This window comes from Brassica oleracea, chromosome C4 (assembly GCF_000695525.1).
Source record: "Brassica oleracea var. oleracea cultivar TO1000 chromosome C4, BOL, whole genome shotgun sequence".
NCBI lineage: Eukaryota > Viridiplantae > Streptophyta > Magnoliopsida > Brassicales > Brassicaceae > Brassica > Brassica oleracea.
Genome location: NC_027751.1, coordinates 41,128,264 through 41,151,488, shown reverse-complemented (window position 1 = coordinate 41,151,488; position 23,225 = coordinate 41,128,264). Strand labels below are relative to the sequence as shown.

At 34.6% G+C, this 23,225-nt stretch overlaps 4 protein-coding genes across 4 annotated transcripts; 1 reads left to right on the top strand and 3 right to left on the bottom strand.

Annotated features, from left to right (window-relative positions):
- Positions 1 to 803: 803 nt before the first annotated feature.
- On the top strand, positions 804 to 1,937 carry LOC106341198. The gene is made up of 3 exons (XM_013780006.1): positions 804 to 950; positions 1,025 to 1,378; positions 1,454 to 1,937. Exons 1-3 carry the CDS (start codon positions 845 to 847, stop codon positions 1,720 to 1,722), a joined length of 729 nt encoding a protein of 242 aa, XP_013635460.1. The 5' UTR covers positions 804 to 844; the 3' UTR covers positions 1,723 to 1,937.
- Positions 1,938 to 13,134: 11,197 nt separating this feature from the next.
- LOC106338907 lies at positions 13,135 to 13,971 on the bottom strand. Its single transcript, XM_013777774.1, has 2 exons — positions 13,533 to 13,971; positions 13,135 to 13,430 (listed from the first exon to the last, which is right to left on the bottom strand). The coding sequence occupies exons 1-2, from the start codon at positions 13,969 to 13,971 to the stop codon at positions 13,135 to 13,137; spliced, it is 735 nt and encodes a 244-aa protein (XP_013633228.1).
- Positions 13,972 to 18,471: 4,500 nt separating this feature from the next.
- Positions 18,472 to 19,746, bottom strand: LOC106339367 (GTP-binding protein At2g22870). The gene is made up of 3 exons (XM_013778159.1): positions 19,234 to 19,746; positions 18,905 to 19,137; positions 18,472 to 18,817 (listed from the first exon to the last, which is right to left on the bottom strand). Exons 1-3 carry the CDS (start codon positions 19,688 to 19,690, stop codon positions 18,608 to 18,610), a joined length of 900 nt encoding a protein of 299 aa, XP_013633613.1. The 5' UTR covers positions 19,691 to 19,746; the 3' UTR covers positions 18,472 to 18,607.
- A 2,393-nt stretch (positions 19,747 to 22,139) lies between these two features.
- On the bottom strand, positions 22,140 to 22,804 carry LOC106340064 (phytosulfokines 2). The gene is made up of 2 exons (XM_013778931.1): positions 22,608 to 22,804; positions 22,140 to 22,435 (listed from the first exon to the last, which is right to left on the bottom strand). The coding sequence occupies exons 1-2, from the start codon at positions 22,725 to 22,727 to the stop codon at positions 22,298 to 22,300; spliced, it is 258 nt and encodes an 85-aa protein (XP_013634385.1). The 5' UTR covers positions 22,728 to 22,804; the 3' UTR covers positions 22,140 to 22,297.
- Between the last annotated feature and the right edge of the window lie 421 nt (positions 22,805 to 23,225).

Below are 23,225 nucleotides of genomic sequence, written 5' to 3'. Positions count from 1 at the left end.
TGATTATAATAGTTATAGGTTAGCTTGTCTAACAAATTTACTGCATACCGCCGTCGATTAGCGTTTATCTTTCAATCCAAAGGTCGTTTTTTCGACTCCGACTATTGGCGTTGTTTTTAATTTTATCTAAAACACGAACACTAAAAAAGATAGCGAACAGTAAGCTCGTACTCGGGTGAAAGATATCAAAAAAGCTAATTTAATATATCGATATGCATATTATTGTTGGACTGGTGGTTTATCATTGACCAAAAAACAAAACCAAAAGTAAAAGAATCGAGAATCTTAGATACATCAGAAAAAGTTGAAATGCATATACAACAAGCAAGTTCCAAATAATGGCAAATTAAATTATATACAGTTTTTAACCGAAGAGACATTGATAACTGGGTAGTATAGCCACCATCCGTAATTTTTTTCTTGACAAATTAACAAATAAATTAAAAGTTAAGTAATAGATATTTAATTAGTAACGGGACTTAATTAAATTTAAATGGGTAACTTTAAATTTAAGTTGTTATTTTAATGGGTAAAACAAATTAAATGCTTAACTTCTTGTTAAGTTTAGAAAAATTACATATACAGGATGAAAAAGTTAGATGGGTAAAGATTACTTAAAATTAATTAATGTAATTGTTCATAATTATCTATGCATAACCACATATTCGTTGAGAATGGTGGATTGACCGTGTATGTTAGGTACAAAAAGTTAGTAAATAAAATTAGTTGAAGCAATTTGCATAGAACGCTCTCTATATAAACACATATTCATCGAGAGAGGGCTGTAATCAAACCCACAAAACATATACTTCATACTTGATAATTTTTTCTTAAGAAAGAGAGAATGTTAACGCACAAATCTGGGAAGCGTTACTTAGTTTCTCCGGCAGAAGAATTCATCAAATATTTTATCAGAAAGAAAAGCCATGTTTCATTCTTTTATGCTGCCGGTAAATGTTTAACTCTTCCAACTTTCATTTCATATTTTCCTTGGTCATCAATTAATTGATATGTTTGAATGTAGAGGAATTGAGGTTCGAAATCGTGTCGGATGATGATGTTGCGAAGAGAACAGTTACCATCAGCATACTTGGGACCCTAATTTCAGAAGGCTACAAAACGGTCAAAGCAAGAATCACCGTCACTCCTAGGGAGGAAGACATTACAAAAAGCTGCTTGGAGTACACCTTCGAGTTCGACAAGATTAAAAATCACATCAGAAAAACTGAGATCGTCGAATCTCTACTCACGTACATCGATATAAGCGATACCAATAATAACAGAAGTGATGATAATTTTAAGTACAACTCCTTTGACGCTGGGTATCCGGCGGAAGAATACTTCAAACGTAAAGTCAAAGCATTTAAAGAAGATGATGGTAAACTTTTCTACTAATTCATTTACTTCATATTTATAGATTCACACCCTAACTTTTTTCTATGTTCACCAAAAGATGACGTGACGGTGGGGGATGTGAATAGGAAAAATAAGAGATTTACGGTGAGTTTCATCAGCGCTCCTTTCTTGTCGGATTCTTACGAAGACGGAAGTATTTTCCAGAGTATGGAAGTAGCCATCACTATTACTCCTAAGAAAGATGATAACAGCCGTAGCCGCGTGAAATGGACCATCAAGGTCGAGAAGTTTGATTATAGCAAGGAACAAGCAGACTTCTTTCTCATAGCAGCCGATCATATCCGTGAGACTATTATGGCTGCATAGAGTTAAGCTTCGTAAATAAATGTTATAAATCGAAAAGTTCATCTACATATAGGACCGTCTAAATAAAGTGGCACCTATATCTATTTATATGTCTATGTTGCATGAATTTCTTATAACAGTTGGTATCTGGGGATGCATGGACGTTGTATGCTCGATGAATAATATATTGATATTTGCATATTTCTGTTAGACGGACCAATGATTATAATACATCAAAAAGGCTAATTTAATATGTCGATTTGCATATTATTGTTGGACTGGTGGTTTATCATTAACCAAAAAACAAAAGCAAAAGCAAAAGAAAAATATTTTAACCAAAGAGATATTGATAATTGGTAGTAGCTATCATCCGTTACCTTTTTCTTGACAAATTAACAAATTAATTAAATGTTAAGTAATAGATATTTAGTAACAAGACTTTTTTTTTTTGAAACAATAACAAGACTTAATTAAATTTATTATTACTAAATGTATGAATTCATTTCGAAATGTTGTTCAAGACATTGGTTTAATTAACGATTGGTAAGTTGAGTGACGTGATAAGTTTCTGATATTTTTTCATTAATCACAATCACTTTCAATATATCATCAGATTATACACACTCATTTTTACTAACAAACTGCAATCAATTACGTAAGGTTCTAATTAGTTGCTACATTAAGGAGATGTAATCAATTGAGTCTGGAAAAAGAAACTTTGGTGAATCATGAAGTGGAGCAGTTAGAGCATCTCCAATGGTGTTACCCACCATTGGAGTCCTTAGCCATATTTTAATATTTTTTTTTCTTTTCTGAATAGTTAAGGACTTTGATCCTAATTATATGTCCAATGGTGTTACTACTATGAAGTCCTTATAATTTTTTTTTTTTTTTTAAGAAATTAAAAATTATGAAAGTTGCAAAACATTAAAATTGAAAATTCATTTATTGAATGATTAAATGCAAACATACAATAATTATTCATCTTCATCATTACCAAACTTGTTCCAAATATTTTCTACCAAATCATTTTTCAATCGTTCATGTAACTGCCTATCACGAAGATGAGTCCGTATAAGAAGCATATTAGCGAGATTTGGAGGCATCTCGGAAGTATTGGGTGCATCCACATTCGAACTTCTGGTCGAGGTTCCTTCTTCAAATTCAGATGTATCATACTGAGTGTATCCATTGCGTTCATTTTCTACTACCATATTGTGAAGTATGATACATGTTCGCATAACCATCCCTATCTGTTTCTTGTCCCACAAAATAGCCGGGTTTTTCACTATTGCAAATCGAGATTGCAATACTCCAAAAGCCCGCTCCACATCTTTTCGGGTTGATTCTTGAACTTTAGCAAATAACTCTGCTTTAGGACCTTGAGGAAGTGAGATAGATTGGATAAATGTTGACCATTTTGGATATATACCGTCAGTGAGGTAGTACGCCATATCATATTGGTGTCCGTTGACCACGTATTGTACCCTTGGAGCTCGACCTTGTAAAATGTCATCAAAAATAGGTGACCGATCGAAGACGTTAATATCGTTTAAGGTACCTGGTGGACCAAAAAAAGCGTGTCATATCCAAAGATCTTGTGAAGCGACAGCCTCCAGATACCTGTCATAAGCGATTCAGCAAAAGTTAATGTATATATCCATTTATAGTAAGTAGATTGGATGAACACAAACTTTCATCTCTGTTGGAGAATAATCAACTTAAATCTCTTTTGCAATATTAGTTATTTTATCTCGTCTAAAATTCCATTATATTAACCTTTACATTACATGCATTTAATTGATTTATCATTTTTTTTAACACACTTTGATTTATCATTTAATTCATATTTCTCGATCAAATTTAAACCCCTGAGGACCAGCTCTGATATCTTGAGGAACTCCATGACGCTCAAATTAGCAACCATCATTAACTATAATGAAGACGGTGACGCTAGCCACGTGAATGGACCGCGGAGTTTGGGAAATTTACCGATGACAACCATGACCCACACCTATCATCAACACCGCTGTTTTTTCTTAACTATCATCAACACCGCTGTTTATCTCTTAAAGAAGATCGATGGCATGCTTTTTAAATAAACTTATTCTACTTGATTGTAAGGTTCATTTATATGCATATTAAAATGTCTACATAAAGTGGCATACTATTGTGAGAATAGATAGATATGGTGTAAGAGATTTGTACAAACAGAGTATGGGCGATTTAGATGAAAGGGAATGTGAGAGATTAAGTGAGAATGTGCAAGAGTAAGTGAGACTGAGAGAATGAGTGAGAATAAGAGAGTATGAAAGTGTTCTTGAGAGTATTTCGTGAGAGTTGAGTAACCAGAGAGTATTAGAGAGTAAAAGAGACTTAGAGAGATTGTTGTAACATAGAATGGTGAAGAAAGAGAACTCCTCTCACTTGGTTTTGAAATAGGTACAATGGGGTGGCTTTATAGCCTTACAACAAGACAAACAAAACAATAAACACATACTATCTTAGGGAATGAATGGGGAATTGGAAGAGGCCAAGAGGATATGGACAAGGAGAGACACAACCAGATGAGGAGAAAGGGACAGAAGAGAAGATGGCACAGTCTGCTTGAGTGAAAGTGACATGAGTAAGGTCATTCTTCATGGTTGGATAGTGATAAGTCTAGTTGCTTCTCCAAGCTCTCATGTGACTTCTTCTTGTCCAATTCTGACAAGAATTAAACCTTCGCATCCAAACTTAGTTTACTTGAAGCTTAAACTTTTTTGGGGACTTTGGATTCAGCTGTCCACAATTCAACTGTCCATGATTCAAGTGTCCACGATTTGACTGTCCATGATCCAGCTTCTACAATAGATCATTGGCTTCTCTTGATGAACTCTCCTTTGATCTTGAACTAACTCATTTCCTCTGGTTATTCTCTTCTTCATTTCAACAACTATATCTATATTTATTGCAGTATATGCACGTAGCTCTTATAAATGTTTGACATCCGGGGACCGGGGATGTATGGATTCGTAAAACTATGAATAATATATCAATTGGCATATTATTGTTGGATCAATGGTTATATAATATTTCACAAAATGGTGGAATTAATCCGTAATTCATTAAATTGGTTACTGAGATATGCAGAATAGCAATAGCAACTCCTTGTTTAGTTACGATTTTGTAAGACAAGAGAAACTATGAGAAGATTACTTGTTATTCACATATTGTTACGTACAGGGTTATATACACGAGTCATCGACACAAGATAACTACAAATCTCCTCGTTCTTATCTCTAACTATTGTAACAACAATATTCTCTGCAATATACTCTTCTACGGATATATCGGTTCTAGACTTCTAGAACCTTAACAGATTCACATATATTTCATATTTGTACCTTTAAAATATCATTGAGAAATTCATTATCGTGTTGAGAAACTATAGATTTATTGTTGATCTTAAGAAACTAAACTAATTGCCTGATCAATAAGTTACTCCACAAAGATCTTGCTCAGGATTTGAAGCCAAGTGTCTGTGATCTTGATGGCTTGTGTGTTGCCTTTTTGTGAATAGGAATGTTTTCATTGACAAAATGTATATTTTATCTTTTAAAACAAAAATCAATTAACAATTCTGTGAGTGACAAGTGGCATTTAAAAAAATTTAAACTGTTTTTACTCTTGAATAATTTTTAGAAAAAATTCGTCGGATAAAAAATGTCTTCAATTTTCATATATTATATTTTTCAGTTTTTTTCAGCAAAATTGTTCTTCCACTAACTCTATTCTCCCAAGATCTCCACTTTTTATACATTTAAATGAGCTGATAGCTCCCATTTTAAAAGAGTAAAGAAAAATTGTTTTAATTTGATTGGTTAATGATTTTCAGTTTTTATTTATTTTAATCTTTTTTAAAATATAATTCTTTAACGACATAATATACATTGCCAAACAGCTCAAATAATATTATACATAACAATAAATCTTAAGAAAATTTATGGTTATTGTCAAACAAACACAATTAGAAGCTAAATAGGTCAACGAAACCCATGGCCTCACAATGCCGGAGAATCCACCAAAGTCAGAGAATGATGAAATTTCATATACATCTACGATGAAAACGTGGTAAATGTAAGGGTTTCAAGAAGATAAGTTCTTTTTTTTTTAGCAACAGAAGATAAGTTCTTAAAAGATTTTATTACAGTAGTTAGTTTTGACAATCTATTTTCTGTAACGAATGATTTTAAAACAAATCATTTTTTATAATTTTTATATAAATTACCTTTTCAGTTTATGGTTTTGGATTTCGTTTGAATTCACAACAGTTAGTTCTATTCATACAAGTTTATTTTGTTCAATCATTGATTTTTGTTAATCATACAATTTATATGCAAGTTACGTTCCGAAAGAGTAAGAATAGGAGACTTATAAAGTAACGTCATCTTTTTTTGTGTGGTCATAAACGGATTAAGAAATTAGAGTATTCTTGATAAAGAAGATAATGAATAGAAGAAGAAGACATTTGTTTCTTCAGAAGAAAGACAATAAAAGATTCTTTGATTTATTTTCCAAATTACATTTAAAATAATAACGATAGTTTTCATTATACTACCAAATATGGTCCACCGAAAGTAGACAAGTTTCAAAATATTGCAGATTTCCATAATTATTATATATTTGGTGTCCATATACGTCCAATTTTTCACCTTCTCCAAATTTCTCTTTTTGTTACGTCTTTTTAGAATGATACAAAATTAATATTTCGAGATATTTTCGACGTTTATCAGACTCAAGTTATTAAACTAAATGTTAATACTGAAAGAGATGGCTTAATAGATTCAGAAAAAAAAAAAATTAGTTATGCGTTTGGGAAGGAGTCCTAAAGCGGTAATCAAGACCACCCACATGGTCTCAGAACAAAGGAGAGAGGATTGCGAACAAAGAGAACTTCAGCCCAACAAAAGCAGTTGATGCCGTCATATGTGCTCCGGTCCGAAGAATGAGCCTCAATGAAAACACTAATTGATGCCGAGGAAAAAAGTTACAAATCATGTTGGTTTAAGACGAACAAATCGAGGATAGAGGAGCTGGCGAGGATGACAATAAAAACAACAGAGTTATCACTAAACTCTATCGGGTTTTGAATCTAAAGAAAGAATGCAGGTATCGACTTATTGGAGAGTCGTGTTTACAATGATGTGTCTCGTGTTTGAAATGGGTCGGGTACGTTTTGACAAGTCCAAGCAAATGTAAGGTGTTGCACCTAGAAATCCAAGGCATCACCGTTCATGATGAGTTTGTCTTCGGTTCTAGGTTTACCTCTTAGCATAACATTTCACCAATCAATAGTATTTTGTTATTTCATATTTCATATCTTTTAATAAAAAAAACAAAGTATTTGCCAAGTTATATTATGTTTTAAAATAAAAAAGTAAAAATAAATAACAATTAGTAGTAGTTGCAAAAAAATATTTTTTAAAGAAATATTTATGACCCTGTCAGCAAAACACTAAATCCTAAACCATAAATAATAAATCCTAAACCTTTGGATAAACTCTAAACCCTTGGGTAAACCATAATATAATTTTTAAAAATTTATTTTTACCTTTTCATTTTAAAAACATAATATAACTTGCTAAATAAATATATAGAAAATGAAAAACAAAATAGTACTGGTTGTTTGAACCTACATTTTCAAGAAAAACTCATTCATGATGACTTATTGGCATTCAAATTGGGAAGTATCGATGTGATTTTAGGATGCAGGTGGCTGGAAACACTGGTAAACGTAAGTATCAATTCAAAATTGCACATTTTATATGCTTTCACAGATGCCATGTAATATGTTTTTCTTTTTTAGAACTTTATGTGGTACATAATTATGGTTCCCCTTATATGCGTTTGCATCTAAACAAAATTATTATGGGAAAATTGTTTTTTTAGAGCAAAAAAATGATAAATATGTCCCTTTAAACTAATCTCATATACTTTATGTCCCATTAAGCTAATTATTTTCAAAATGGTAATAATGCCCTTAAAATTGTAATTTTTAAATATAATAAATAATGGGTTTGATCAAGCGGGATCGATCGATCCGAAATTACAAGGTCGAACGGATCGATCGATTCTGATCATTATGCAGAACAAAAAAACGTGGAGCATATGACCTGGTCCATTTCACTCGATCGGCAAAGGTCGATTACATACAGATCGACCGATCTCGAATTATAGACCGATCGATCACGTGCCCAGCTAAGTACTCCAAATCGATTTTCTGGTTTTTTCGGTTATATCCGGTTTGATTCTCACTTGATTTGAACCGACCAAACACGATTTCAACTCTTTAAACTTGATTTCCTTGGGATGAAACCCATAATTTCTCATCTCATTCACGAACAAAGGGAGAGAAAATCAAAGTCTCAAGTTCATAAACCCTAACTAACTCAATTTCACACTGATTTGGACGATAATGTAAAACATTTTGTGAACAATCAATGGAATATAGAAAACGGCGTGAAAAGAAGGTTACCACGTTTTTTTCTTTTTTTTTTGTTTTTTTTTAAATCGATTTTTAAAAAATATGAAAGTGAATATTCCCAAATATTTTGTTTCCATATTTTTAGGAACTGATTTTTTATCCGTAGAATACATCTAGTTTGTAGAAATCGGTTTCTACAGGTTTTTAGAATTATAGTAATGTGTAGATTTTGAATTTTACATGTTTTATATTTACAGTAAATCTGTAGATGTCGGTTTCTACGTGTTTTAGATTTATATTAATATGTAGATTTTGATTTCTAAAGATTTTTGATCGGTAGTTTAAGCGCAGAATGTGTATTCTATATATTTTTAGAATACTCTTATTTACGTATATCACGTATTCTAAGCATTGTAGATTCAATGAAAAAATAGATTTTGTTTTCTATCTCGTATAATGTCATTTCTACTTTATTTAGAACAGAATCTGAAAATTATGATTTAAACATTTTTAGAACTGAAAAATTCCACTAGGTTCATATAGGTATTTTATCAATAGTTACTATTTTCCAATTTTTTTTTGTTTATAAAACTATTTATTAAATTTATTTTCAAAAATATTAAATGGTATTATAGGCAAAAATGACACAAAATAGATATTAGTCTAAAAGGACATAGTTATCATTTTTTTGCTCTAAAAAAACAATTTTCCCTATTATTTATATGTGATGCATTCATGTGAAGAGATAGTAATATTTATTTATTTTTTATGTTTTTAAAACATTTTCTTGCATTAATATAAAAGATGAAAGGTAGCAAAAGTGGCAAAGTCCACTCTAATACAAACTTAATTAGAAACCCATTGGAACCTAATACCCTTCTATTTGTGAAAACCCAAGCCCAGAACAAGCAACTATCCTAATAACTAGAAACAGAAGTAACGAGGAAGGGGAAAAGAAATATCGAACCCTAGTTAGAATCCAACAAGATAGACTCAGGAGAATGGGAAACACGATCACTAAGGGAACATAGTGAACCATAGTTGGAGGAGATCACTGGCCAGCGTGTTTTGTTAGGGTCTAAGGGCGGAGATTCTGTTCTTGATTATCGAGGAGATTTTCTTGATCAGAAGACCAGGAGGCCGATGAGTTCCTATATGGAGTCGATCATTATGTTCCCACCAGAGAGTATAGATCGTGGCTTGCCAAGTGACGGTGAAGAGGAATTTGATGTTTTGGTTCCCCGAATGGGCCATGAGGGATTGAGCTACATCGCTCCATGAGGTCGAGGGAGAGGTGATACCGAAGCTTGTTGAGAAGTGGTTCTAGACGGTAGCAGAGAATGAGCAGGAGAAGAAGAGATGGTCGCGCGATTCATTCCCTTGGTTGCAGAGCAAGCATAGTGGGTCCACTTGTAATCCCCAAGTTATTAACCGGTCTCTTGTAGGACTTCGGTTTAGTAGCATCAACCAAGCTAGAGTCTAGTGCTTTGGAATACCTCTTTTGATCCAGATGAGAGGGCGCCACGGGACGGTCGGGGTGGTTGGGAGAAGGCAGTTATACACGTGGGAGGATGAGAATGATCTCATGTTTCTTCCATTATTAATCCAATATGGAGAGCTAGGTGCATTAGTGAGGGTGATGGTGGTTAGATAGGTGAGGAGTTCTTCCATTTCACTTGACCTTGCCGAATGGATTAGCCAACCTCCATCTCTCCAGACATCAGCAACTGAGGCGTCGAGATGGATTCCAGTAAGTCACGGTCCAGTATGTCCAATGAAGTTTATGAGCTTGCCAAACTTAGTCCATGGGTCCTTCCAAAAACTGATGTTAGTGCCGTCACCAGGATCGATTTGAAACCATTGCAGAGCCGTTTGTCTCTCCTGCAGTATCTGCTTAAACAACAAGGTATGTTTCTGTCTTGGTTTCATACGCCAGAAGCTCTCATCTTTAGTGACATTATTATGAATCCAAGCCACCCATATTGATTCAGTTCTGAATAACAGGAGCCAGAGGAGTTTGATCGTGCATGTTCTGTTCGAGGTTCGAGGTTGCGAAGGCCTAAGCCCCCTTGCTTCTTCGGTAAGGTGAATATGTCCCATGCTACTCTCGCGACATATCTCCCCTCCAACGTACCTTTCCATAGGAAGGCATTACACATCTTGTCGATTGCATGGATGCATTCTTTAGGTAAGACAAACGCTCCACACCAGAAGTTTGTTATTCCTGCTATGATTGTTGAAATTAGGACTTGTCTTCCCGCAAAGGATAAGTACTTTGATGTCCAGGCACTGAGTTTTGATCTGATTTGTTGTAGCATTGGCTCACAGTTGGACATGGAGAGCTTTCTTGAATTAAGAGGAAGGCCTAGGTATCAGATTGGTAGTGACTCAACCGGGATCCCTGATGCTGCATTTATGGACTCAGTTTCCGCTTCAGTTAGGCCCGAAGGGAAGAAGCACAATTTGTCAATGCTGATGGAGAGACCAGAGAAAGCTTCAAAATCGCGAAGGACTTTGAGCACGCCTTGAAAGGAAGACAGGGAGCCATCAGTGAAAATTAGCAGATCATCTGCAAAACACAAATGGGTAAGATTCGAAGCTTGACAGTTAGGGTGATAGCCTATTTGTTTTGCTTGAGAAGCTTCATTCAGTTTTTGAGAAAGTGTGTTTATGACAATGCCAAATAGGTAAGGGGAAAGTGGATCTCCTTGACGAAGACCTCTTGTGCCATTGAAGAAGCCGTGTAGCCTCCCATTGATTCCCACCGAGAAGGTTGGGGAGGAGTAGCATGATGAGAGCCAGTGGATATACTCACTAGGTAGGTTCAGGGCGTTGAGGCATGTGAGAAGATAATCCCAGCGGACTGAATCAAAGGCTTTGGCAATATCTATTTTGAGGGTAAGCTTCTTTTGACCTCTTTGGATATGATAACCAGAGACAATTTCTGATGCTAGGAGACAATTTTCTGATAGCAATCTCCCTTGAATGAAGGCTGTTTGGTTAGGTAGGATAATGGCTGGAAGAAGGGGTTTTAGACGGGCTACTAGGAGTTTAGAGATTACTTTGTAGAGAGTGTTGCAACAAGATATTGGTCTATAGTCTTTGATGATAGAAGCTCCGGGCAATTTGGGGGAAAAGGGTGAGGATAGTAGAGTTTGTGGCTTTAGGAAGGGTTGATGTTTGAAAGAACAGGGTGATGGCGTTAATTACTTCGGGTCCTAGGATGTTCCAAGCCGCTTTGTAAAACCCCGACGTATAGCCATCGGGTCCAGGGCTTTTGTTTTCATTTAGCCGGAACATAACCTTAGTGATGTCTTCTGGTGCAGGGATCTTAGAGAGTTGAGCAGCTTGAGCAGGTGAGCACGAGAATCTATCAGACCGGATCATATTGGCAACTTGATTGATCATGGCTAGGGTTGTTCTTGGAGTTTGGGGCCCTAGGATGGTGTGGAAATGAGCTACTGCAAGGTTCCCAATAGCCTCAGGAGAGGTAGCTTCAAACCCGTTCAAACCGATCATTATGGTAATTGAATTGAATGCTTTTCGGGCTTTTGCTACTTTATGAAAGTAACTGGTGTTGAGGTCTCCTGATTTAAGCCAGTTTATGCGGGAGAGCTGCCTGAAATACTCTTCTTCCACTCTTTTTAACAGGTTCAGTTTGGCTAAGATCTCTTTTTCTGCTGCAAAATTGACTGAGTTTGGTTGTTGTAAGGAGAGTACATGCGCATCATTAAACAAACTGTTAGTCTCACTCACCTTCTTTTGTATTTTTGAAAAATTTTCTTTATTCAGGCGCTTCAATTCTCCCTTTAACTCTTTTAGCTTAACACTCAATAGATAGAGTGAGTGAATCTCATTTTCTGTGCAGATCAAAGCCTCTGCAACCATGGACAGGAAATCGGGATGGGCGGTTAGGTAGTTGAAGAATTTGAATGGTTTGGTGTCGGCTAGGGGTAGGGGGAAGTCTAGGGTGATACAACAAGGTGTGTGGTCAGAGATGTCAGGTGCGAGGAACTGAGCTAGGCTGCGGGGAAAGGAGTCAAGCCAGGCTTCATTGATGAGGGCTCTATCCAGTTTCTTGGCAATAGGATCTTCAGGACATTTATTTGACCAAGTGAATATGGCTCCATGGTATCGGAGATCTCTTATTTCGAGTTGACTGAGGCAGGAGTTGAAAACTGACATGGAAGGAGTGATAGTTGAGACAGAGGGGTCAGAGTGCTCTGCTGGGTGAGTTATCTCATTAAAATCACCACCAACTATCCAGGATTGATCAACCAGGGACAAAGACGATTGAATGTCCAACAATTCGATCCACATGTCATTTCTCTCTTCAGCCGTGTTAGCAGCGTATACAGCTGTGAAGAACAGAGTGTCTGCAGTAAGATTATCCACTCGACAGGTCATATATTGTCTTGATTGGTGAATGATGGTAACATTGATATGAGGTTTCCAAACGAAAATGATCCGACCATCTGGGTCAGAGAGATGGTTTGAAGCGTAGGACCAGTTTGGACATAGGGAGTTCATAATAGAAGGTAAAAAGGGTTCCTTAATATGGGTTTATAATATAGCTCCTATACTAATATGGTGGGAAGAAAGCCACCTCCTAAAGTTAATATGTTTATCCAATGTATTTATACCTCTAACATTCCACAAAAATAGGTTTTCTGACATAAAAAAGGTTTATTGGGTTGGTTTCACTCCTACAGGTAGGAGAGATCCCTCTGAGGGGAGAGTAGGGGAAGACGACCCTTCCGGATCAAGACAAGCAAAGGGATTAACGGATAGGAGAAATTTAGACTCGGTGGAGAATTGAGGGAGGACTTTTTTAGTAGTGTTGGTTTTCACTGGTCGAGGGTGATGGATGGCTGGGAGGGCAAGAAGGTGGGTAATTTTTGAAGGTTGATGGAAAGGGGTTTCATGGTTGAAAGGGAGAAAATAGGTGTCAGGGGAAGTGGGAGAGCTTAGGAGGGGGTCGCTAGGTTGGGAGGATATGGAAGGGGAGGGAGGTCTAGGGGAGGAGGGGGGGAGAAGTAATAGAGCCATCTGGTTCCAATGAGATAGGAGCAGCAGTTTGGACAGATCTTTGAAGAGGTTTTAACAGCTAGATGAGGAGAAGAGTCCAAACTGATAGGGACCTCAGGCGGGGTGACATAAGGAGTGGAACCTTGATCAGATATTGGGTCAGGAGTTTCTACCACGGGTGGTACCAGTTCTGAATTAACATGAAGACTTTCCTCTGGAACGATGGTTGGAGTAGCTGAGGATGTTTGATCAGGAGAGGATTTATCAGGAACTTTGGAATTGTTTTTTGATTTCCATTCGGCAGAGGGACAATGGGATAGGAGATGGCCTAGTTAACCACAACATGAGCACAACGGAGGGAACCAAGGGCACTCAATTGTGACAGTGACCACTTCTCCATTGTCTCTTTCGATCTCTCCACATTTCGGTAAAGGTTTCGAACAATAAACTCTGCACTTAATATGAGCAATATTGATATTTGTCATTCTTCTGGTAAACTCATCTACTTCCAATGGATACCCTAACAGGTCTCCAACTCTGCCAAGTCCTTCCTGGGTATAGAGATCAACGGGAATGCCTTTGAAATGCGCCCATAGTGGCATGGTAGTGAACACCGGAGGCTGCATTGCGACTGAGTCTGACCATTGAGCAACATAAAAGAGCACATTGTCAATATGCCAGAATTCTTGCTCGACAATCTTTTTCCTAATTGTTGAATTAGGAATCCTGACCAGCATTGATCTGGACTCAGGTTGAAGATGGATTTCCAGCTTCATTCCTCTGCCCAAAATATGAGTTAGAACACTCTGGATATGACTAAAGGAAGGGGTCTTTCCGAGGAAAACTCCCAAGATGAAATCCTGATGAAGATCTGCTCCCTTTTTAAAAACTGAATCAGGGATTTTAATCCTAGGTATACCTTCAGGAGTAAAGGTTCGAAGCTTTTTTGAGGGTTTTTTCTGTAGATTTTTGCAGGTTTTTAGCCCAGTTTGCAGGAATAGGAGGAGGTGAGGAGTTTGCTTGCTGGATAGGGACGGCGGGTTGCGGGCTAAGGGCTTGGTGGACTAAGGGCGAGAAGGAGATAGGATCAAGGGGGTCTAAAGGACAGCTTCCTGGTGCTTCCACCATGGTAGTATCTTTATCCTTACTACCAGGAGAGTTTGAAACAAGCGTGGCAATAGGTATATTCTGCTCACTAGCAGCAGTGGAAGAAGATGAGACTGGCATAGCAGTAGTTGAAGAAGGTAGGTCTACCAATGCTGAAGAAGCAAAAGAATCAGTAGAGATCGAAGGAAGAGTCCAAGGGAAACTCATAGAAGATAATCTATTAGATGTAAAAGAGGAGCGGGGGGAAAGAGGGAGTAGGGGAGGGAAATTTGGTGAGGTCATGGGGAGGTCAGAGGAGGGGAAGCCAAAGTCCGGTGGAATGGGCGGGCGAGGCGGTAGCCGGAAGGGTTTTCCAGCCATGGTTATGGTGGTAAGGTTACAGGGGAACAAGAGTTTGCACGGAAAACGAGATGCTAGAGAGAGGAGAGAGGAGAGAGAAGAGAGAGAAGAGAGAAAAGAATTTTTTCTCGATTGTGTAAACAGAGATAGTAATATTACGAGAGGAAATGTTTTAAATGGTCTTAATTCTGAAATATCTGAAGAAGTTAAGTTATTATGTTCAATGAGATTCTCAAGAATGAAGGATTGTTCAACAAATCCTACGTAAAAATAGTCTTGAGCTCAGAACTGAGTCCTTAACCGATATCGCAATCACGACCACCCATGTGGTTCCAAAACAGAGTAAAGGGGAGCTGGAACAAGCATGACTTCTGTATAATCCAAAGAGTTAACGCCAAGTAAGGTATGTCTCCGGTCTAACGGACAAGTTTCAAAGGGTTACAAGACAAGAAAGCAAATAATTAAGTTACAAATTCTAACGGACAAGTCTCAAAGGGTTACAAGACAAGAAAGCAAAGAATCCAAAGAGTTAACGCCAAATAAGGTACGTCCCCTTTTGGTTTGATGCTAAGTTGTACCCAAGACACCAATGCCAAAGAATTAAGTTACAAATTTTAATATTTAGAAAAATATATGCTTGCACAAGGTGCGGGTTAACCATCTAGTTGCAAATTATTTGTTTCGAATAAAACTCAGAGACCCCTAAACATATTTATTCCAAAAAAAAAAGAAATCTCAAGTAGAACGAGAAGACACCAACTTCTAAAAGTCTAACGGTCATGGCGTTCAAATGTTTAAAGCTCCCTCAAATATTTTCGTCTCTCAGAGCATCTCTAAAAAAAACTCTATAATTTCAAATATAAAATTTTTTTTGCTCTCTAAACAAGAACTTTAAAATTTCAAATTTAGAATTTTAAGGAGTGAAATTTCATATTTGAAAGTTTCACAACTCAAAACTCTAAATTTGAAGTTTCATCTTTTTTATTTGCATTTTGGTTTTTATAATTAATGATGCATCTATGATTCTTAAATATTTTCTCATAATCATTTTAATCTATAAAACGTTTGTATATCATAAATTTTTCAAATTTCGTTTTATAAATTCAAAGTTTACACACAAAATTAAATAAAAAATTTAAAATAAGATTTGTAATATTTTAAAACTAGAATTAGACAACAAGAATATTACAAAAGAAAATTAATAAAAAAAAATTTAAAAAAGATACATAAAGACATAATTATTGCACAAATTTAAATATTACAACAACATTATTAGTCTAGTAAATTTTCTCCGGAACCTCTAAAATATTGTCCAAACAAATTTTTTTGTAACCGAAGATGGAGCACCTACGAAAATAATTTTATGGAATAATGTGTTATTTTGCTTGTACTTTAATATTTTATGTATTTCTGTTTATAAATTTATATTTTAGTGTAAGAATTTATTAATCAATATTACTGTGATATTTTTTTATATGTGCTAGTTTTTTATAAAGTTATATGGATTTATATTAATGATGAAAAATAAAAGAACCATAGTGTAAATTACAAATAATTTTGAAGTTAAATTTGAAGTTCTGCTTTTGGAGAAAAACACCTTGAAACTTCAAATATAAAATTTGATACTCTCACGTTCAAGTTCATCCATAAAAACAGTTGTCAGGTTTATTTCTCTATATTCATCCAAATTAATGGTAATCAGTGGTCCTCGTAAAATTTCAGTTTTATGACTCAAGATTCCTGGCATAAGAGTCCAACAAAATTTGCAAGTTATTTGTCAACAACTGTAAAGACATAATTAACAATACAAGGTATTCGTTTTCTTTCTAACATGTTTGAAAGAACAATTCCAGTTTTATTCATTTGGAATCTTTTAATCTTTTTGGTTGTGCGAGAAAAATGAGAAAATCGTACGCATTGCCTAACACACTAACACTCATGAGTCTGACCATCACAAGAAACAGGTTATGGTTTCATACAAAGAGAAAAATATAATTATTTTCCTTTTAACATACGCTTCATCCGTGAGTATTTGAAAATCTTTATTAGTAAATACATTATCTCTGTTATGTTGAGAATGCAAGAATATGATTTTATCAAACTAATATTTTCTTTTGCATCGTTTTGATTTAAATGAAATTCACATATTCATGTTTTTCTATTTTCTACAAACCAGCATGACTTTTTAAATGTTTATGTATTCTTTCATTTTAGGGTATTAGAAATGATGCATCGAGCTCACTGAGGATCAAACCAGAGCCCTGTCTAAAAGTAGAATGAACCTATCGATCTTAGATCATCTCCAACCCACCCCTTTCTATCTCTATATTTTCACCTCTATAATATTTTTTCCTAAAATAGAGAAACTCTATTATAGAGGTGAAAATGTTCTAATGTATGCCTATATAATAGAGTTCCTCTATTTATAGGGGAAAATATAGAGATATGATATTTCTACCTCTAAATATAGAGGCAAATAGTAATTTTTCTCTATATTTTCCTCTAAAATAGAAGAACTCTATTATAAAGGCATACATTGAAGCATTTTCAGCTCTATAATAGAAATCTCTATTTTAGAAGAAAATTTAGAGGTGTACATTGGAGATGCTCTTAGGTCACTCAAAGACACATTGCATTGATGATCAAACCAGACCCCAATCTAAAAGTGGAATGATCTTAGGTCTCCAGGTAAGTTTTCTAATGTAAGTACTCTTTGATATTATGCATGATCCTATCTATATTTAACCCCTGCAGTACTTTTTTATTTACTACATATGCCACTGATTTTTCAAAGATTTTGACTCTTTCATCAAGGTTATTTCCATAAATTATTTAACACACGATTTATCCCCTATTCTTGCGGCATTTTATTAATTTGGCTCCAGTAACAAGTTAATATTTGGGCTGAAAAATAAGCCTACTTTCCTAACAAATGCAGTGGTTTAGTTTTTGATTTCTGAGTTTCGAATTGCCATGGAAATCGTCGTTTGAAAAAGAAACATCGGGACACAATTTGTTTTCCTTTTCTAATTTTTTTAATGGTTGGTCATAGACCACACATATTACGTCGGTACGAATCTATTTCTTTGGGGCATTGGGGCTGATAATAATATTTGTTATATTTCCACATTATTTTCATTTGGGCCATTTCAAATATTTTGTTTTTCTTAACATCAAATACTTTGTTTATATGGACAAAAATTAAACACATGATTATGTAACCTTCCTTTTTCTCTGTATAATTTAAACTTTCATAAATTATTAGAATATGTATAATGAAAGACGTAAATCTTTTGTTAAAGAGTATATAATATTTTATTAACAAGTTAAGACAGTAAAAAATAACTGTAGAAAAAAAATTCTATACATAATAAAATTAATTGATTAGAAAAATACCACTTTAAATCCTTTCAAATATAAAGTTCAATTTTTTACACATAAATACTCATTTACAAAATAATAATAATGAAAGATGATAATTTTAAGTTTTTGAATACAAAAAAATAATATTAAAATATTAAAAACACCAAATATTTTTCAAATGTAGAATAATTTTAAGAGAAAAATAAATCTCCACTTTTCAAGTCCGGGTCAAAAAAATCTAGTTTATAGTTAATGTTACATTTTCGTCTTGAATTTGGTAATAATTTTGCCCTTGCATAGCAGGACCATAATAATACCGAGTAAACAAAGAAAGTTCTTAAGCTATGGAAACTACTTCACAGCCTCTGAAAACTACAACTCATCTTATAACTACGACTCATCGACACAAATGCAACCTACAAAGACATGGAAAATACCCGTAACAGCATTTCACTTCAACAAAACAATAAAAAGAAGCTTCCTTTGATTGTATTTCTTGAAATTTTATCTCTAGAAAGAGGTATGTATACAAAGAGAGAACACAAACATGTTAACTGATAACATTACAAAACATGTATCTTATGTTCCACGCACTCTCTCTCTCTATTGATCCCAATAGTTTCTCAGCTGCGACATGTGAAGGAGAAGCTCGTCTCTGCCCAAACCAGACACACTACTCGTCAAAATCCAAGGAGGGTGCTGTTTGAAATTCTCTCTAATGATCTGTTGAAAAGCTTTAATGTTCTCATCAGGTCTCTTCCCTTTCGCCGCCTTCATTTTATCACACTTAGTAAACACAAAAGTCAACGGTACCTGATCATCACAACTACAAACAATCAAAGAGAAACTCCTCAAGAAAAAGAAAAAAAGCATACACAATACTGAGAATATGTAACATACATTGTTGCGACCGAGCCAATTCGCACAATCAAGATCAATCTTCTGAGGAGGAACACTTGCATCAATCAGAAGAAGCACACAAACAAGTGTGTCTCTATTCAAGAAGTAACCTTTAGTAAACGCAGACCAATCCGTCTTCACAGCATCTGACACTTTAGCAAACCCATAACCAGGCAAATCCACAATGTACCAACTCTTATTCACCAAGAAGTGATTGATAAGCTGAGTCTTTCCTGTTTGTTTTTTTCCAAATTAAAAATAAATAAAAATCAAAACTTTCAAGATAAAGGTCGAGTCTTGAATCAAGAACCAAGAACCAAGAAGCAGACCAGGTTTCTTGGAAGTGAGAGCGACTTCTTTTTTACGGACCAAACAGTTGATAAGCGATGATTTTCCGACATTGGAACGACCCAAGATGGCAATCTCGGGAAGGTCGTCTTTAGGACAGTCTCGAGCACGAGCGCTGCTCTTGACGAACTCGACTTGTTTGATCTGGGAGTGGCCCGCGAAAGGTCCGATTACGATGTTGGAGCCCGGAAGCACCATATCATCTGTTAACTCCTCGATTTCGACGCCGGGAGGTATGAACAGGACGGAGCGAGCGAATCTGGCTTCGTCGGAGATGGAACGGGTCGTGGGGAGAGAGCAAGATGTGATTCGTGGGGTAGAGATGAGATTCGGAGTACGGAAGAATCGGGTTGTGTGTAGGAGTTTGTGTGATTGGAAGTGTGAAGGTCGTAAAGGAGCGAGATTTATCGTTAAGAATCGACATCGGAGTATCACCATTTTTTTTGGGGTTGCAGAGATGTTTGGAGATAGGGTTTTTGAGTTTTAAGACCAGACAGAGGTTCCTGCTGTTTCAGACGGAGGCTTTCATTTTCTTTTTAAAAATGTTTTCCTTTTTTTTTTGGTCAAGGAAAAATGTTTTCCTTTGTTAAAGAAAAAAAAAATAATTTGTGACAAAAAGTTAATGAAATCTTACATCCACATATCACACGAAAACTAATTATTTTATTATTATTGGACCTAATGTAATCAAATCAACTAGTTGTGTGATATTTAGGAATAGTGGGATAGTCAGATTTTATTTGACCGGCTACAAATAATAATCAAAGACTAGTTTTGTTGTAGGAATTTCCAGAGACTATTTACAAAAATATATTGATTTTTTATTACTATTATAATAGTCCAAAAATACCATTGTACTATTATTAAAATACCCGATAATTAAAACATGGTATAAAAAATCCAACTCCATTGTACTACTATTAAAATGCCAAGTAGCTTTTGCGCGGATGTATGTTCGATGTAATTATATGTTTTTCGTAGTTCTAAGAACATGAATGTTATTGTTTCATATGTTTTTGAGTTTTGACATTGGTGTATCTTGTTTATTCGGTTTAGTGTACATTTATAAACTATGAGGTTTTATTGTTCTTATATTGTATTTTTTTCTTTTGCTTGGTAAACTAACCATAAAGTGTACAATACTAGAGCATGTAGTTGAAGTTTAATAGTATTATTAATTAAGAAAACATATAATTAAAAATATATACAAAACAAAAATATTGCATTAAAAAGAAAAAAAACTGTAGTAATTATATTAAAAATTGGAAAAGAAATTTGTTTATTTTATTTATATAGCTTTAAAAATAAAAAAAAAATCGATAGAACTATAAAACCAATTGGAAAAGTAACTCCAAAAATATATTAAAAATAGAAATCTGTGTAACTAAATTAATAAAGCCTAATTATATGAATTGATTTTGGCCTTTTGGTTATGAAATTAAAATTAATATCATTTGTAACCCAACACTTTGTGGACCTGAAATACAAATCAAAGCCCATATAACTATAAAAAAAAAATACCTTAAAGGTTGTTAAAAACTTCTTTGAAAACTACATTCATAGTTTTTTTTCTGAGGTTTGCATGAAACTGTCAAAGACATTTTTGGAGGATTTTCTTAGAATGAAACGATGTTGAAGCTATGGGGAAGATGTATATATAGCTAGTTAGTAAAGGGTAGTAACAATCGCATATTACGTGCTAAGATTTTGTTAGTTGATATATTTTTGTATTAAATAGTGAATATACTCTATGATTTTATTCCAATTTTGATCCGTTTGGTAGTTGCTTATGGAATACATGTTTTTAAATGTAAGATTATTTACGTGATCTGCAAGATTTGGAAGAAAAAAGATCTTGTGGTAGTTTAATGATATCGAATTAGTTGATAGTTGCTTAAATATAGGAATATATTATGGAAGGTAATTATTTATAGGTTAATAATGAAGTTTTGACGTGATTTGCAAGATTAGAAATCAAAAAAATATATTTTGTGGTAGTTTAGTGATATCTTTGTCGACTTAAATATATGAATATATTTTATAAGGTATATTGTTTTGGAAAATAATAAATGATTACTTTTGATTTTCAATTAAAAAAATTATATACCAAAAATCGTATTGTCTAAGTTAGTATTGTTGTGGAATTAAATGATTTATAGTAGTATTGATATAAACTATGATTTTTTCGTATGACATATATTTGTATCTATCTAATATAATGGTTTTGATTTTGCAGACCAAAACTACTAATCGGATGCGCTGAACTCAGGAAGTAAGGGAGTATGACAATTCAATTCGACGGTATGAAGGTAACCAGCAATTGTATTTTGATTGTTTTGTGATGTAGATATTTAGTAATGGTTTGTAATTGATGGTTTAATAGTAAGACAAAACGTTTTTGTTTAAGGTAATATATAGAATGATATGTATGAAAGTAGTAGAATGTGGTTTAGTAATGAATTTTATAATTTTCTGGTTTAATACTTAAGGAAACGGGTTGCTCGGTTTGTTCTCAGAACGTGTTTCTCGGTTTAGTAAAACATAAAACGGTGAGTTTAATGTCAGTGGCATTCTGTGGTAATTATTGAGGAAAACTAAGGGGAAAGTACAAAATGTACTCCTGTTTTAATAGTTTAGATAGTTTGGCAAATTTTCACAACTTGAATAAGTGAATTTTCAGAACATCTAATAAATAATTCATAATTTTTGTCATGTTGGTTATGAATACATGATGTTTTTATACATTTTAATTTAATGGATTGTTGAAACTAACGGTAACATTTCTTTTAGAAGAGGGCATCAATTTGCATTGTCCAATTAATCATACAAGCAACATGTTGTGATGATCAAAATAGTTTCCTGAACCGACCTTTAAGTGTATATAGACTTTGGCAAAATTTCGTAGGTATAACAATTAATCACAGCCATAACTTTTTGATGATCTATTAGAAAAATACTCTACTAATTAAGGATGACACACAAATCACAAACGTGTATTAGCAATACTTTGTTAGATATATAATCAAAGTACTATAAGTGAAAATATCAAAGATTCTTCTTCTGTTTCTGGGTATATATGTAATCAACATGAGCAACCAAAGACCTCCTCATTAAGCAATCTTCGTCGTTAGCACCACAGTTCTCTTCCGCCACATCATCCAGTTTTCCTTCTATGCTCTTTTCCTAAATCATACATTAGGACATATATCAAACTACATGTACAAAAGTATATAATATCTTTAAAAAGTTTCGCTAATATTACAAGCTCTGATATATACATTTTATTATGATTACTACATGTATATATATATATATATATATGTGTGTGGAAATGGACTCATGGAATGTGACTAACCAGCGGGTCAGCCGTAAAAATTGTGATAGAGGCCGAAAAGGTCGGGTCGGGACGGGCGGTGCACATCAGCGTGGAGCAAAGGAGGAGAGTTATCGTGAGAAGAGCAGAGAAGTTTGCCATTTTTATGATGTTTTCTTCGGTGGAGAAATATATGTGAAAGAGATGATTTGATGACGGGTTTGGTTTCTTTAAAACTTGATATTTATAGGAAAATTAGTCAACTCTATTTTTGTTTTTTTATCATTTTTTCTTCCAAACCGAAATTAACGCGCACGTTGATAACCTCAAATGTTTATTTAATAAACAAAAAGAGAGAGTCTAATTATGGAGGTTTGGTTGACTCATTTGACCGCTGAGATTGAAAGTGGAAGAAGATAATATTCTTTCACACTTGCGCGTAGTGTTAGTGGTGGAATTGAACCAAACCCCGTAAGTAGAAGAAAAGAATATATAGTCGGCGTGTATGAAACGTGGGATGGTAGAATGATAATCATCCACTTATTAAAGGCATGTCTATCTATTTTCTTTTAAAATACATTCACATTTGAATATGAACAAACAATCTTACCACAAGCGATACGTCCCCCACCACACGTATGATGAGTTGGTGATATCATC

Bases quoted from the DNA above. Each gene is read 5' to 3' on its own strand.
- LOC106338907 (XM_013777774.1), bottom strand. From the start codon at position 13,971: ATGAAGCTGGAAATCCATCTTCAACCTGAGTCCAGATCAATGCTGGTC. The intron at 13,431-13,532 runs GTTAACTAGGCC...AAACATCCTCAG, and splicing joins TCCGTTGTGCTCATGTTGTG to CTACTCCAACCATCGTTCCA.
- LOC106340064 (XM_013778931.1), bottom strand. From the start codon at position 22,727: ATGGCAAACTTCTCTGCTCTTCTCACGATAACTCTCCTCCTTTGCTCC. The intron at 22,436-22,607 runs GTTAGTCACATT...TGTATGATTTAG, and splicing joins TTTTTACGGCTGACCCGCTG to GAAAAGAGCATAGAAGGAAA.
- LOC106341198 (XM_013780006.1), top strand. From the start codon at position 845: ATGTTAACGCACAAATCTGGGAAGCGTTACTTAGTTTCTCCGGCAGAA. The intron at 951-1,024 runs GTAAATGTTTAA...GTTTGAATGTAG, and splicing joins TTCATTCTTTTATGCTGCCG to AGGAATTGAGGTTCGAAATC. The intron at 1,379-1,453 runs GTAAACTTTTCT...GTTCACCAAAAG, and splicing joins AGCATTTAAAGAAGATGATG to ATGACGTGACGGTGGGGGAT.
- LOC106339367 (XM_013778159.1), bottom strand. From the start codon at position 19,690: ATGGTGATACTCCGATGTCGATTCTTAACGATAAATCTCGCTCCTTTA. The intron at 19,138-19,233 runs GTCTGCTTCTTG...AAAAACAAACAG, and splicing joins TCTCACTTCCAAGAAACCTG to GAAAGACTCAGCTTATCAAT. The intron at 18,818-18,904 runs GTATGTTACATA...TGTGATGATCAG, and splicing joins ATTGGCTCGGTCGCAACAAT to GTACCGTTGACTTTTGTGTT.